The sequence below is a fragment of the Melospiza georgiana genome, chromosome 19, assembly GCF_028018845.1.
Source record: "Melospiza georgiana isolate bMelGeo1 chromosome 19, bMelGeo1.pri, whole genome shotgun sequence".
In the NCBI taxonomy this organism is placed as follows: Eukaryota; Metazoa; Chordata; class Aves; order Passeriformes; family Passerellidae; genus Melospiza; species Melospiza georgiana.
In genome coordinates this window covers 2185536-2200847 of record NC_080448.1, presented here as the reverse complement: position 1 = coordinate 2200847, position 15312 = coordinate 2185536, and the positions used below count along the sequence as shown (strand labels likewise).

Here is a 15312-nt window from a genome sequence, read left to right as displayed (position 1 = left end):
ATCAGCTCCTCCCTTGCCTGCTCCCTTCTCTGCTCCGTCACCTCTCCCAGGCTCTGATGCCCCCCTCTCCAGCTTCATCACCCCCTCCTCTACTCTACTGCTCCTTCCCCACCTCCATAACTCTCTTCCTTACTCCATCACTCACCCACTTCCATTTCCCCATCTTCCTTCCTCTCCCTCTCCCCACATCCATTGCCTCCTCTCTTGCTCCATCACCCTTTCCCCAGCTCCACCATCCCTTCCCTTGCACTACCACCCCACCTCCACTGCCCCTCCCTGACTCCCACCAGGGCTGTCCCCATCTCTGGTGCCAAGAGCTTCCCCCAAGCGCTTCCTCAGAGCGGCGTCCCCCGTGCCGCGGCGGGACAGAGGGGCGCTGCTGCAGCCTCCTGTACCCGGGATAGGGGGGGGCAGCCAGTGGATTTTTTCCGTTCATCCCCTCTCCTTCCGAGGCTCTCGCACAGGTTTCAGGCGCTGTTGACGGGAAGAAAGGAAATGGGGCAAAGCTCTGCCAGGAACCACAGGCTCCCGGGCTCCGGCGATCCGTCCCGCTCGCCTGCCTGGCCGCTTCCCGGGCAGAATTCCTGAGCAGGTCTGAGAGCCCTTTCTTTCTGCTATTGATCTTGGATCCACAGCGCAGGGCCACTTCCAAGACCGTAAATCTCTGTGTTGCTCTACCTGAGGTTCTTGTTTTCACTGTGGGGCTCCCAGACCTGCTGGAGATCTCGGCTTCTGTTCGTGGCCGGGATGTCCCCGCTCCTGCACTGTCCCCTCCCCGCCGTCCCCGCGCTACCCAGGCGTGCGAGCAGGCAGGGACAGGTCACTTCTCCATCAGGCACGGGCAGTAGGGCAGTGCAAGGGCAAGGCTTGGGGTGCTGGTGGTACCTCCTGATATCCCTTGCATACCCCTGGGGTGAGATGAAGCTCCGGGAAGCTCCCTGGGGCTCAGGCAGGGCTTGGGCACACCGAGGAGTACCTGGGGTTGGTGGGGGGGATGAGGGAGGAGCACCCCAAGGTGCAGGGCAAAGGTTAGGGGCGGCCACACTCTACAACGAGCCCCTTGACTCCAAAAATCCGTATGTTGCTCTTGGCCAGGCTGCAGTAACAGGAGCCAAGAGCAACAGTTTTACATATTAAAGGAAAATTAAATTAAAATATATTTATTTGTGCCCTCTCCCCCCCAACGCCCCCAACCTTTCATAGTCCAGGTGGAGGGCACCCATGGGGGGGAGCCAGGAAGGTGGGGCGAGGACCCCAGGTCTCATCCAGCCCCTGCCTGTGCCCACCGCCCATCCAGGACCTCACTGGGCAGCCAGGGCTGGGTCAGAGACATTTCAGGCTTTCCAGGTGATGCTTCCCAGCTTTGCTTCGCAATCAATTCCTTGAAGGAAAGCCTTAGTGGCCACAGTTATGTTTGGGGTGTCCTGGAGTGATGGCAGTGACTGCCTTGGGTCCCTCACCTCACACAGGACACGTGCCCTGGGTCTGGGCGTTGGAGAGATGAAGGGCCCAGGGAAAGGTCCCAGCACAATACACATGCCACCTCCATCCCCATCACTTTGCTGCTCAGCTATGCGTGACAATTTGTCCCCAGAGCTGCACCACAGCACAAACTACCCCCAAACAACCATTTGTTAGAGTATGTGGCCCTAACCCACACCATGAAGCTCCCTGAAGCTTTGTGTCACTAGGCACACAGGACAGTGATTTCTGAAACACCCCAGAGCTGGTGGCCAAGGTGAAAAACATCCCAACATCCCAAATAATCCCAAATATCCTCCAATAGTCCTTTTCACAGGGCTCCAGAGCCCATTGTGCAGACACCCCATGTTAGAGGGAAATTCCGGGGTGACGCCTTATCTCGTGCTCCGTTACATGGTCGATAAGAGGCTCCCATGGAATTTCCCTATAGTGCCGGACCCAGGATGTTTGGATCCTGCACAGTGGGTGTCAGTGATTAGGAGCCGCGCTGACAGGTTGTTATGCTGTTACTAAAGAAATCGCAGGGCTGTGGGAATGCCTAGGAATGGCTGGATGCCCGGACCCCCTGGCGCCAGCCAGGCACTGGATGCCAGATGCCCTGCAGGACACTGCAGGGACCCTGCTGGAATCACCCCAGGGTGGACAAGCTGCTCCAAAAGGGATGCTGGGGATGGCACAGAGCAACCCGGGCTGACCTGGGATCAGCAGCTCGTAGGAATGGGGGCTGCTGATTGCACCTTGTGATGGTGGCCCGGGCAGGACAGCCTGTCCGCAGGGTGCCGCCACCCCCGGAGTGTCACATCTCCCTGTGCCTTGGATGTAATTGTCACCCTATGAGTGGGACATTGGACTTTGGGGTCTGGCAGCCCCGGCCTGGCCACCCTGACTTGTGTCACCTCCCAGGAGCTGCCCTGGCCTCATAGTGACATTGCTGTCCCCTGCCCTGAATTGTTGTTCAGCCGGAGACACGGCTTTCCTGGCCTGTGCTGTGGGCACTGGAGCTGAGCCGTTTCCCGGAGTCTCCACTGTCTTACCCCATGCTCAGCCCCCGGGGCACCATGTGAGTTCTCCAGTTCTCAGCCGCGGCACCGAAGCTGCAGTCTGTGTTCCCAAACCGAGGGATGTCCTCCTGCGGGGAGAGGATCCCTCCCCCAGGGACAACAAGCCCTGGGGTGCGCCCAGGTGTGCTCAGCCGCGCACGCACACCCTGCTGGCACACGGCGGGCCTGGCAGCACTCGGCGGGTCTGGGCAGCCGTGAGGTCTTGTGTGATCCTGTGCCCAGGTGTATGTGTGCATACATGTGCCAGTGCACACCCCTGTGCGGGGCCTGGCTGGCAGTGTGTGGATGTGCACATGTGTCTGTCTGTGAGTATATGTGCACGTGTATGTTAGTGTATGTGTGTGCTTTTATGGGTGCATGAGTGTGTGCGTGCGTGTGTGCATGTGTTAGCCTGTTTGTGCTTGTCTACGTGTGCGTGGGCATGTACACGTGAGTGTATGCGTGTGTACACATGGACATGCACACGGTATGGGCACGTTTGTTAATGCAAGTGTGCTTGTCCACATTAGTGTGTGGCTATGTCCGTGTGTGTTAGTGCATGTTAACGTGTGCATGTGTGTGTGTTTTAGTATGTGATAATGTGTGCGGGCCTGTGCACGTTAGGGTGTGCACATGCGTGTGGAAGATGTGTGGAAGGGTGTGCATGTCTGTGAGTGTGCACGTTACCTGTCTGTGTGCACAGGGACACGTGCCCATTAGTGCGTGCGAGAGCGCGCACGTGTGTCCCCGTGTATCTACAGCTGTGTAAATGTTCTGTTTGTGCACACGTGTTTGCGTGTGCGTGTCCCTCAGCGCGCTGTGTGACTGCGCTCCCCCTCCCGCGCGTCCCCAGCGCCGGGGAGCTCCCGGGCTGCGCGCGGACCCCGCTGCCCGTTCCCGCCGTGGGTCCCGCCCCCCGCCCCGCCCCGCCCCGCCCCGCCCCGCCCCGCCCCGCCCCGCCCCGTCCCGTCCGGCCCCCTCCCGGACACGCCCCGGGGCGGGGCGGGGCGGGGCGGGGCGGGAGGGCTCGGCGGTGCTGCCGGTGTCGGCGGGCGCGGGGCGGCGCGGGGCGCTCGGCGGGGCCGCCGCCGCATGGCGCGGGCCGGGGCCGGGGCCGGGGCCGGGGGCTGCCCCGGCGCGGCGCCTCCAGCACCGCAGCGATCGGCCCCGTGGCGGCGGGGGCAGCGTGGCCGGGCGATGGCGGAGCTGTAGCAGCCGCGGGGCCGGTGCGGGCGGCGGGCGATGGCGGCGGCACGACTGCGGGTGGCCCTCTGGGTGCTGTGGCATTTTGGAGTGGGCGGTCGCGGGTTGGAGCTGGCGGGACTGGAGGGCCCGCGGGGGCGCGCGGCGCGGTGCCAGCCTGTGGACATCCCGATGTGCCGGGGGATCGGGTACAACCTGACCCGCATGCCCAACCTGCTGGGGCACGAGAGCCAGCGGGAGGCCGCCCTGAAGCTGCACGAGTTCGCCCCGCTGGTGGAGTACGGCTGCCACGTTCACCTGCGCTTCTTCCTCTGCTCCCTCTACGCACCCATGTGCACCGATCAGGTGAGCGCCAGCATCCCTGCCTGCCGCCCCATGTGTGAGCAGGCCCGCCACAAGTGTGTCCCCATAATGGAACAGTTCAATTTCGGCTGGCCTGAGTCACTTGACTGTGGCAGGTTGCCCACCAAGAATGACCCCAATGCCCTCTGCATGGAGGCCCCTGAAAATGCCTCGGCTGCTGAGCCGCACAAGGGACAGGGGATGCTGCCTGTGGCCCCCCGGCCCTGGCCACCTGGTACTGCTACCGAGGGACGGGGAGCCAATGGGCTGGGAGCTTGCGACAATCCTGAGAAGTTCCAGTACGTGGAGAAGAGCCTCTCGTGCGCGCCCAGGTGCTCCCCCGGGGTGGACGTGTATTGGTCTCGGGAGGACAAGGACTTCGCCTTCATTTGGATGGCTGTCTGGTCCACCCTCTGCTTTGTCTCCACTGCCTTCACCGTCCTTACTTTTCTGCTTGACCCCCACCGCTTCCAGTATCCTGAGAGGCCCATTATTTTCCTCTCCATGTGCTACAACGTCTACTCTGTGGCCTTCATCATCCGCTCTGTGGCTGGGGCTGAGAACATTGCCTGTGACCGGGAGAACGGTGAGCTCTACATCATACAGGAGGGGCTGGAGAGCACAGGCTGCACCATTGTCTTCCTCATCCTCTACTATTTTGGCATGGCTAGCTCTCTCTGGTGGGTTGTGCTCACTCTCACCTGGTTCCTGGCTGCTGGGAAGAAGTGGGGACATGAGGCCATCGAGGCCCACAGCAGCTACTTCCACATGGCCGCCTGGGGCATCCCAGCCATGAAGACCATTGTCATCCTCACCATGCGGAAGGTGGCAGGGGATGAGCTCACGGGGCTGTGCTATGTGGGGAGCATGGACATCAGTGCCCTGACTGGCTTTGTCCTCATCCCCCTCTCCTGCTACCTGGTCATTGGCACCTCCTTCATCCTCACTGGCTTCGTTGCCCTATTCCACATCCGGAAGATCATGAAGACGGGTGGCACCAACACAGAGAAGCTGGAGAAGCTGATGGTGAAGATTGGGGTCTTCTCCATCCTCTACACCGTCCCGGCCACCTGTGTCATTGTCTGCTACTTCTACGAGCGGCTGAATGTGGATTACTGGATGCTGCGGGCACTGGAGCATGGCTGCCTACGCCTGCCTGGCCGCCGTGCCACCGACTGCTCCCTTGAGGCCTCGGTGCCCACTGTGGCTGTCTTCATGCTAAAGATTTTCATGTCACTGGTGGTGGGCATCACCAGCGGGGTGTGGGTGTGGAGCTCTAAAACGCTGCAGACCTGGCAGAGCCTGTGCAACAGGCGGCTGGGCATGAGGACGCGGAGCAAGCCCTGCAGTGGGGTCAGCTGTGGTGGGGGACACTGCCATTACAAAGCCCCTACAGTCATGCTGCACATGACCAAGACAGACCCGTACCTGGACAACCCGACTCACGTCTAGAGACGGGGGCTGCCCCCCACACTGGAAGAAGTGGCCTCACGGGTAAGGGGCAAGGGCAAGGGCTGTGTGCAGCAGGAGGGACACTCCCAGGTACAGGGGGGCAAGGTTGCAGGATCCCCCAGCACCACTCACTGACAAGTAGCCGCTTTTTCCTAGAGGATGTTTTGTTGTTGCTGTTGCCAAATCCAGTGACTCCTTATAACGCTTTCTTTGGGGGTTGGTGGGGAAGGGACAGGGAGAGGAATAATCCATCCATGTTTATTTAATTCTGTAATTTATTTTAAATTTTTTTTTGATCATTAGCTGCAAGGAATGGAAAAAACAATAAACCCTGGATGTGTTATTTGATCCAAGCTTGGTGCTGTTTGCAGGGATTCCAGGGGATCAAGAGCTCCCCCATGGGACCCTACCCCAGTTTGGGGTCTTTCATGTTGGGCCAGGCCATGCCAGGCCGTGCCACCACAGGGGTGCCTCTGTTGCTGGCAAGAGTGTGGTACCAGCAGGTATCACCATGCAGTTCCCCTCCGTGGCTTCCCTGGGGCCAGTTCTGCCCCCTGGCAAGGAGGAGAAGGAAGAGGAGGAGGAGGGTTTTCCTATGCTATGACACGAATCATCTTTTCCACTCCATGCTCTGAAGGTGATTAGTGTCAGTGCCATTGGCTGCCGGAGCCTCGGTGCCAGGCTGAGGAGCTTTGAGGGGGCAGGCCGGGAGCCAGGGAGATGGGCTGGGGACACAGGAACTTGGGGCAGAGAGGGCTCAGCTTTGATGTCTCCCCACAGAAGCCTGAGGTGCGGGTAATGGAAACTTCTGGGCAGCTTTATTTATCTCCCGCTCTGGTTACAATCCCAGCTCGCCTTCCCCATTGTCCGCAGGGAAATTCAAGCTTCAGCTGGTGCTGGTGAAGCTGGCAGGAGGAGCCAGGGCTGTTGGGCACAGGGTGGGCAGGAGTGTGCCTCTGCAGGGGCTCAGAGTGAGGGAAGTGCCTACCCCCCTGGACATTCTGAGGGGCTGGCAGGGGTCAGCTCATCTCTCTAGGGGTTTGATGGGGCTGTTTTGCCTGGCTGTCCCCAGGGATGTGCCAGCGGTTCCCAGTGCTAGGGAAGAGAAGTGGGCAGGGGGCTGTGGCAGGGGCATAGGCAGCACAGCGCCTGTGGCAGGCAGGATCTGTAGGGGCAACACAGCTCTAGTGACACTTAGATTTGTCCATCATCTTATTAGTCAGCCTGCAGGCTGGGCAGATCTGGACTCCAGGGAGGGTCAACTCTTGTCCAGGGAGCAACAATCCAGCCATGGACCCTCTCTCCAGCACTCAACCTGGCATCCACTGCTCACCCCAACAGCCCTTGGTCCCCATTTGTTGAAGCCTTCCCAGTTCAGACTATCAAACTGTGGCTGGAGGACTGAGGCAAGACTCCCCACTATGGCTGGTGTGGGGGGCAAGGGCTGGGGTTGGGATCCCTCGCTCGCCATCGAGTTGTGCCAGGGCTTTGTGCTCCTGTGATGCTGGGATCGGTGAAGTGCCTTTAATCTGTTCCCTGCCACCCCTGGGATGCCAGGAAGGCAGGAGAAGTTGGGCCATGGAGCTGAGAAAAGCTTTTTCCTCCCCCAGGAGCTGGTGTGGTGGACAAGGTGTGAAGGAGCCCCCAGTGCCCATGTGGTGTCGCTGGGGGGACACTGAGGGTCTCTCAACAGATTTGGGTACCCCTGGCTGTGATGGTGGGCATCCAGCCCCTTCCCCAGGCTGGTGGTGATGATGGTGCTAGGGCAAGGACCCTACCTGGCCCCAGCACTGGTGGGCTGCTGCCTCTGGAGCTCCCTTGGTTGCCACAGGAAAGTTTGTTTTGGGCAAAGGGCCATGACCTGGGGCAGGAGAGTCAATATTGGCTGCGGGACAGGCTCCAAAGTCCATCTGGGGAGCTGGGCATGGCTCTAGGCAGGGGCTGCCTGGGAAGGGGACACAGAGCCATGTGTTCTCCCTGTGTTCTGCCCTGGGTGCTAAGCCCAGAGCCAGCTGGGTTCACCTTGTGCGCCAGGCATGCAGCCCAGTGCTGGTGCCCGGCTGGCGGCACCCCTGGGGACAGGCTGCCCTTGAGCACCCGGCGCTTGCCAAGGAGCGGCTGCCTCTGGAGTGCTCACCCAGATAAGCTGTCCCAACGGGTTCTTGCTATCGGGCCCCAGAGGGGCCGCCGGCACCCACCACTACCCACTATCAGCCCCAGCAGCCCAGCTGGCTCCACTGGAGGTTGCCAGTCTCAAGAGCTGAGCATGGCCAGGACACAGCTCCACAGAGCCTGTTGCAAAGCGGAGCTGTCACACGGAAGGACTGGCCCAGGGACACTGCTGGCTCCCAGTCACAGCTTCTTTCAACCCTGTGCTCTGGGGCTCAGGCTCTCTCTGTACACCCCCACCCAAACTCATCCCTGCATCCCATCTCCATCCTCCTCAGAGCAGCCCCAAGGACACCAAACATCTGCTCCAATAAACCCCCAGCAAGCAACAAGTAGGGGTCAGCAGTGCCTAGGCCCCACAGGGCAGTGCCTGGCCTAGGATGGCTGTGGAGGGCGAGGTAGGGATGCCAGCTGGGTGAGAACAGGGCCAGGACATCCTGATGTCCCTGAGGTCTTGGTCCAGCTCAGCATGGAGAAGTGGAGTCTTATCACTCCTGGCATAGCTGAGCTATGGAGTTTATCCACCCTCACATGGATGGACACTCCGTCCACGTTTGAGTAGCAAAAGAAAAGCCACTGTTCTCTGGGAATTTGCTAAAACCCCCATTACCCAGAATATTAATTAATGATTGAGAATTAAGCCATGAGAAAACCCATGGGGCCAAAGTTGGGTCTCATTTTCCCAAGGCCACATCGGAACTCCAGCAATCATAGGAGGCCCCGGGGGTTTGTTGCAGGCAGCAGGTGCAGCAGGGCTGATGATGGTGATAGCAGGGCTCCGGCTGCCTGCCAAGCCCCACATTGCCCTGCCAGGTGTGAGGACAGCTATTTATAGCCCTGCACAGGACACTGATGCCATGGAGGGGCTGCTATAAAAAACAAGTCTCCAGAAAGGTCTTGGAGCAGATGCTGCTGCAAGATCTCCACACTGAGGCCTGGAAATATCCCAGCTGGAGTCACTCAGATTCACCCAGGTCCTGTTGCATGGCCAGCAAGCCAAACCATCCCCCGTGGAGAGAGGAGGGTTTTCCAGGGAAAACAGCATCAGCCCATTGCTGAGAGCCTTCAAGCCCTCAAATCCATCAGGATTTCCCTGCCCAGCAGTATGGGGCCTGGCTGGAACACTCCCAGCACAGATCTGGAGTGAGGAGCAGGATGAAGACACCCAGGAACCCTTGTTGTCCCAGCAGAAATAAGCAAAGCTTCAGCCAAACCCTTTGTCACAGCTGTGGTCATGAGCATTGGCACGCCACTGCTCTAGCTGCCCTTGGAGCTCCAAGTGTCCCTGCTGGGCTGCTGGAAATCAGGATGGGGGCCTGGGACACAGCAGCAATAATTCTTACTGCAAGCACGGCTCAGGTTGCATAACACACTCCAACACAAGGGAAGAGGCTTTGGGGGTAGCCAGGCCACGCTAGTGCAAAAGAGCAGACATATCCCAGCTCCCCATCACCTGGAGGAAGTCCCTCCAGGGGTGCCCAGTGCCACCCCGAATGGAACAGGAGGACAAGTGTCACACTGGCACCCTGCAGGGGACCAGGAACAAGGACTGCTCCCCACTCCAGGGGCAGGCAGAGCACAGCTCTGTTCCTTGTCCTCGGGGAGGGTGACAATACACCAGCACCATCCCGGAAGCTGATCTGATCCTGACTCACCATTCCTTTATGCCATAGCTCCATTTGTGCTCCAGAGATGTCTGGTGGTAGCTCTAGGAAGGCAGAGGAGAGCCATATCAGACAATCCCACATCAACACAGGGACCAACAGAGAACTCACACAAGCCATGTTTACAAACACAAGTACATAATGTTTATTCTTAAGTTTCCAATTTATTACAAGTACAGCCCTTTGCAGAAACCCCCTCCCCCCAAATGACACTGATTTTTAAGAAAACGTGCAGTTCCAAAGGTTCTAGGACCTGCAGGAAATGATCTCTAGGAAACAAGACAAAACAGCCTCTGAAGGGATGTGTGAGATACAGATGTCAGTGCTATTCTGTGGGGCAGGGAAGTGAGGCTGAGGAGAGGGAAGGGCCTGGACACTTGCCTCATCTGCAGTCATTGACAGTCCAGAACTTAAAACAAGTACCTGTTAAAAAAAACCCCAAACCTAAAACATTTGCAAAACTAGGCTGAAATTTGTAACTGATTATTCTTTTCTTCTCAAATCCCAGGAGCTACAACAGCTGCTTCTGCTTTTCTGTTGCAAAACCAGCACCAAACAGCCCCATGGCCCATTTATTCCACATCAAACCATTCTGGGATAAGAAGTTCAAGCCCTGATTGTATGATCCAAACCTGTCATGATGGAGGGGAAGAGAGAATGAGAAAACAAACCCTTTTCTTAAGGAAAAGTCAGCATCTGGGGCAGCAGGAGCTGGTGCTGGGCCACGGCACAGGAACAAAGGTGTTACTATGAAATGTTGTGAGTGTGGCTGAGAGAGACTAGGATCTCCCTCTCCCCGCCCAAAGTCCCCTGACGTAACTCCTGCTACTGGTAGGAAAATGAGTTTTAAAGAAGGGGGAAATATAAAGCAAACACGATTTTATATAAACTGTACATGTGCCAAAGCAAGACAAGGGTATCTTACAGGTGTTCTTTGTACAAGATCACAGCTAGAAACAAAGCCACTTTCAACTAAAAAATTAATTTAAAAAGTTACACAGCACATTTCTGCTTCTCCCCTGGCCTTGGAGCTCTCCTTGGGCTGTGTAGACACCCACACTCTCCAGTTTGCTGCTGGCACTCCAGTGCTGCATGACGGCATGCATGTCCAGGGGAGCAGGGAGCCTCCTCTTGGCATGTACAGGTGGGGAGCTGAGCTTAGAGCTCTCCTTGGACTGAGACCTTCAAGGATTGTTCCCCAAGGAGAGGGGAAAGCAGGAGCACCTTGGAGCAGTGGTGTTGGGATGCTGGTGAAAGCCAGACCGCGGTACACCTAAGTGCTTGCTCGCGCCACACAGCCTGGAACCGAGGCTCAGAATTAACACCATATAAATATATACATGCAAGCCTGAGTAGCCCATTGGCCTGATGGCTCCCAGTCGTTCTGTGGAGCAACACTATCCCCCCCCTGCACCAGTTGGAGGCTGGTGTGCTCACATGACTGGCAGCAGACTGCTCCACCACGCTCTGGCTGCTTGCAAAGGCAAGGAAGCAATTCGTTCCAGGAAACTGACGGTGCCTGAACTGGAGCATGCTGGTGCTCTTCTGCCCAGCCAAGCTTGGCCCAGCCCTCCCCTTGCCCTCCCACCTTCCCCTCCTGGCAGGACAGACTCATGAAGAGCTTTGTAGATTTTGAGGAAGCATTAAGTCATTGCCACTCAATGGATGACTTGAGGAAATTGCAGAAAAATTAAAACTAGGATGGGCCCAAGGGAAGGCTGGATTAATAGAGAAGTGCCTGCTGCTCCTCAACTCCCTCCAGACAACCCATCCGACTGCCTGGCAGCACCAGAAGGCCTGCTCCAGTTCTGGCTCTTCCCCTAGCCTCCCCATCCCTCACTTCTTCCTTTTCCGTCCCCGGGAATGTTCAAGGGGCTCTGACTCACTGTCCCCTTCCTGCTCCTCCAGTCCCTGGCACCTAGCAGAGAGCTTCTTGCGTTTCCTGCGTGCATACGTGTGGCCTGGCAGGTGTTTGTGCACCATGTCAATCAAACACTGCTCTGTCTTCTCCAGGCAGGACAGTACGTGACTCCCATTCTGGTTGTAGTGCTCAGCATTGGAGAACACCTGCTTCATGTCGGAAAGGAACTCCTGCACAGAGCGGTAACTGCCACAAGAGCACTTGCTCTGCATAGTCTGGAAGTCCATGGGGTTGCTGATAACCTCAAAGTAGTCTTCAGCCTCCTCCGTGGTCACTGGCTCCCTGCCAAAAGAAGGGCCACACCAATAGAAAGGGAATGCCAACCCTGGCACCACTGCAGAGAAGTGGGGTCCCGCCACCTCTTTGCCCCTGTGGCACCCCTGACCTGCAGTCCCACGGTGGTGCAACAAGCCCAAGCAATACCACTACAGTGTTACAGATACATCAGCCCTATGGCACGAGAATGGGAAGCACAGGAGCCCAGGGAGCTGGTTCAGGCATGGGGAGAAGGTCCATGAGGGAAGCTTCCCTCAGTCACAGCACCTCAGTGCTCCAAAAATCCTGGGGGCAGTAGAGAACACCTACCTCCTGCATTAGCCCCTTGCCTGCCACCTCAGAAGGGCACCATGTCTTCAGTCCAGCAGAAGACTGAGAACATGGTGGTTTCTTCTGGAGCAGCTTCTTCCCAGATATGTCTTGCTTTTGGAGCCCTAAGTTTCTCAAGTGGATCTGGCAGGACTGCACCACAGCCAGCCCACATCCCCACACAGCCTGTGGCCAGTCCTGCCCACAGAGGAGGAAGACGCCACTTGCTCTCACCTGAAGGGCCAGCTGAAGCGGTATTTGATCAGCTTGCTGAGGATTTCCTCACACTTCTGCAGCTCAAGGTTCTGGCGACGCGCTGTCCTCTTTGTCTGAAGGACCTGCCCACACAAAGGGTGTTGGTAAAAGGAGGGAACTGCTACAGGCTTCGGAGTTCAGCTAACAGCCCTGAGGCCGAAGGAGCTAGTTCTTAGCACAGCCAGGACACTTCTTCCCTCTGAACACGGCGAGGGGCTGGCACTGGCTCCCCAGAGAAGCTGCGGCTGCCCCATCCCTGCAAGTGTTCAATGACAGGTTGGACAGGGCTTGGAGCAACCTGGTCTAGTGGAAAGTGTCCCAGTGCATGGCAGAGGGGTTGGAATGCGATGCATTTAGGACCCCTTCCAAGCCAGGCCATTCTGTGATTATGACATGTGGCAGCCGCTTGGGTTCAGGACAGCAGCTTCATTCAGGAGCTTGGTGGGAACAGCTCACAAACTGCCCAGCTCTCCTCTGGTAGCAGGTGGCTTTTTCAAAATAAGTTCAAAGACAATATGGCCATAACAAGCAGCCAAAAAATAAATGCCAGCAAATGAAGAATGTGAATTCCCTCTCCCTGCCTTCTCTTGAGCTTGCGGCAGGAAGAACCCGAGGCAGATGGAGAAGCACTTGTGCTGCTGTTCTATCCTGGCAGAGCTGACTGTGCCATTTCAAATCCCAGGAGCAGCTGGTGCCCTGAGCACTGTCATCCCCGTGCAGGCTCAGCACAAGGTCACTCATGTGCCCAGGGACCCAGAACAGGTCACACCCAGCATGGGGACATCCCCATAGCTTCCAGAGCTCAGCTTGTGGTACATCACTGCTGAGGAAAACACTGAATGACAGGAAGGCTCCACAGCACAGGGTACTCGCTATTCTGACCCAGCTCTGGTCTCTTCCCAGGACAAGTGATAAATCATGACAAAGTCCTCTTCTCTGAGCCAGTGTGCTGTTCCAGTAAGATTTTCCCCACTGGAATATCCCTCTGTGCTGGCTGTGGCTGTCTATGCTGGGCTTGCTTGCCCTCCAGTGTATAACACAGACCACAAGCACAGTCCCCCAGACCTAGCATAAGCAGCAGTGAGCCCACAGTCGATGAGCAAGGAGAGTGACAGGACTCACCAGCACCACTAGTGCTGGTCACGGGACAGATGGCAGATCTGCAGGGCGTTGTGACGTGGCTGTGGGGCTGGAGTATCCTCACGTATCCCCTATGGCGTGTAGCTCCCCAGAGACAGTCACTACAGCTCCCCCCACCCAGCACGCACAGACTGCTCTGTGTAGGAGCCTATGGTTTTATTCTTTAAATATCAAATGAAACCTAAACCAGCCAAATTATGTCCTGGAAGTTGGGGAGTGATCATACAGACAACAACTGTCATAAAATGGCCAAGGCTAGGGAGCAAGGGTCTAGCATTGCTGGCATTCTCTGGCCATCCAGGACCCCCTCAGTTCCCCCACCTCTCTGCAGAGACATATGGATACTATTTAAAAACCTTTAACAAGCTGCAGGCTGCCTGCTGCTCCAGGGGACAATGTGTGAAAGCGGCTGGGTAGGGATGCCTGACATATCTGTGCTCTGTCTGCAGCAGGCCCTTAAGGATATGTTTCCTTTGTTAACCCAGCCCAACCCGGGCTTCAGGGTATTTTTCTGTGAAGGGATGGGAGGAAGCCTGCCACCTGTTTGGTTTATAACTCACGATGTGAGTGATCTCCAGGGAGAAATTTGGCTCTTACCAGCTCATCGATGTCTGCACCGTTGACAGGCGCCATGCGCTGCCGGGGTCCCCGCACAGAGTGAAACGTCTGCTTCTTCCTCTGGTGCCTTCCCTGCCTCGAGGAGTACATGGAGCCCTGCTTGCCCTGGGCTGCCTTCCTGGGCCTCACTGAAACAGATAAGCCATGGGCTTAGAGGCCGGGGTGCATCTGGGAGCAGACACCACCCTTTGCTTCCCACACTAGGCTGAGCCTCACTCAGGCTGGTGACCCCAGGGACCACCCAGCCTCATCTTAGCTACACTCTCACACCTTCTAGGGAGGGCATCTGTGGGTCATCACCACCTGCCTGAAGAGGCCATGGCTGACAACAGCCTGCTGCTAAAAAGGTACTCACACACAGCAGATCCTCAAGCTCCAAGGGAAACCTGGGAGCTCCTGGATCATCCACTGCAGGTCACAGCAAACCTCTCTGCCTGCAGCACCAAGAGACCCCAACACATCAAGGCTTGAGGGAAAGACAGGAAAGCAATGCAAGGACAGACAGCTGTCTCAAAACAGCAACATACCCTCTGAAAGCACTGGGAGCAGAAATCGGGAGTTTCCTCAGTTTCCTACTGCCCCTTTGCTCCTCACAGTTTTGGGGATGGGTGCTTTTCCAAGTGGCCCACATAGTGGGATAAGCCCCCTGAGAAGAGAACTGTGTGCAGAGGAAGTGTCAAATTACTGCAGCTGGGAGCTGCTCCATGTGCTGCAAGTGGGAAACAATGGGATTTTATTCCCCAAGACTTGGGGTTGCCACATTACATCCTAGAGAAATGCACTTGCCTGCGTGAGTCCGCCTCTCAGAGCTCCCCACTGGTGGCAATGTAAGCATGTTGACGCACTCCCTTGTCTTATATTTCTCCCATGACCCTCTGTATGAGGAGAATGTGTTTGCCTTCCCAAGTCCAAGCCCTTCCACCTGATCCCAAGTCCTTGAGCTGTATCCAGCACACTGGATACCTCAGCTGCAGCCTCTGATCCAGCCCTGTCCCATAAATCATCATGCTGGGCATGTGGCGAGGCTGCAGGGCGTCCACCTGCTGTCACTCTGCTTGTGTGTCAAGCGTGCAGCACGTGCTAAATGTCTGACAATCCAACATTCTAGGTTAGATCCCTCAGGATAAACGCCATAAGGATCAATGTGATTTTTCTATTCAAACAAAAGTTTTCCATGGTGACCTTTCCATGTTAATGCTCTCTAAAGCCAGGGGTTGCATTTAGCACTTTATTTTTAGTGACCGTAACCCTCTTTTGCCATTGTTTGGAAAGCCTGGCTCAGCTCCTGCCTTGGCCATGCAACATAGGCTAAACACATTCCAAGTGTGGACATGGATACACCGCAGGACAACAAGCAGTGCGCACAGCCGTGGTATCAGCGAGCCTCCCTGAAACCAGAATAAAGTAACGGAATCAAGACTCAGGCCTGGATGGAAACCCT

General features: G+C 56.8%; 2 protein-coding genes across 2 annotated transcripts in view; one reads left to right on the top strand and one right to left on the bottom strand.

The window, feature by feature from the left end:
- Positions 1–3713: 3713 nt before the first annotated feature.
- On the top strand, positions 3714–5867 carry FZD9 (frizzled class receptor 9). Its single transcript, XM_058037534.1, has one exon. It carries the CDS (start codon positions 3765–3767, stop codon positions 5517–5519), a length of 1755 nt encoding a protein of 584 aa, XP_057893517.1. The 5' UTR covers positions 3714–3764; the 3' UTR covers positions 5520–5867.
- A 3606-nt stretch (positions 5868–9473) lies between these two features.
- Positions 9474–15312, bottom strand: part of BAZ1B (bromodomain adjacent to zinc finger domain 1B) — a 41050-nt gene continuing 35211 nt past the window's right edge. Inside the window, exons 17-19 of the mRNA XM_058037311.1 lie at positions 13851–13999; positions 12093–12196; positions 9474–11555 (exon numbers count right to left, since the gene is read on the bottom strand). Coding sequence (XP_057893294.1) covers positions 11189–11555; positions 12093–12196; positions 13851–13999 — 620 coding nt within the window. The 3' untranslated portion in view covers positions 9474–11188. The remainder of the gene's footprint in view (positions 11556–12092; positions 12197–13850; positions 14000–15312) is intronic.

Coding starts and splice junctions, on each gene's coding strand:
- FZD9 (XM_058037534.1), top strand. CDS start 3,765: ATGGCGGCGGCACGACTGCGGGTGGCCCTCTGGGTGCTGTGGCATTTT.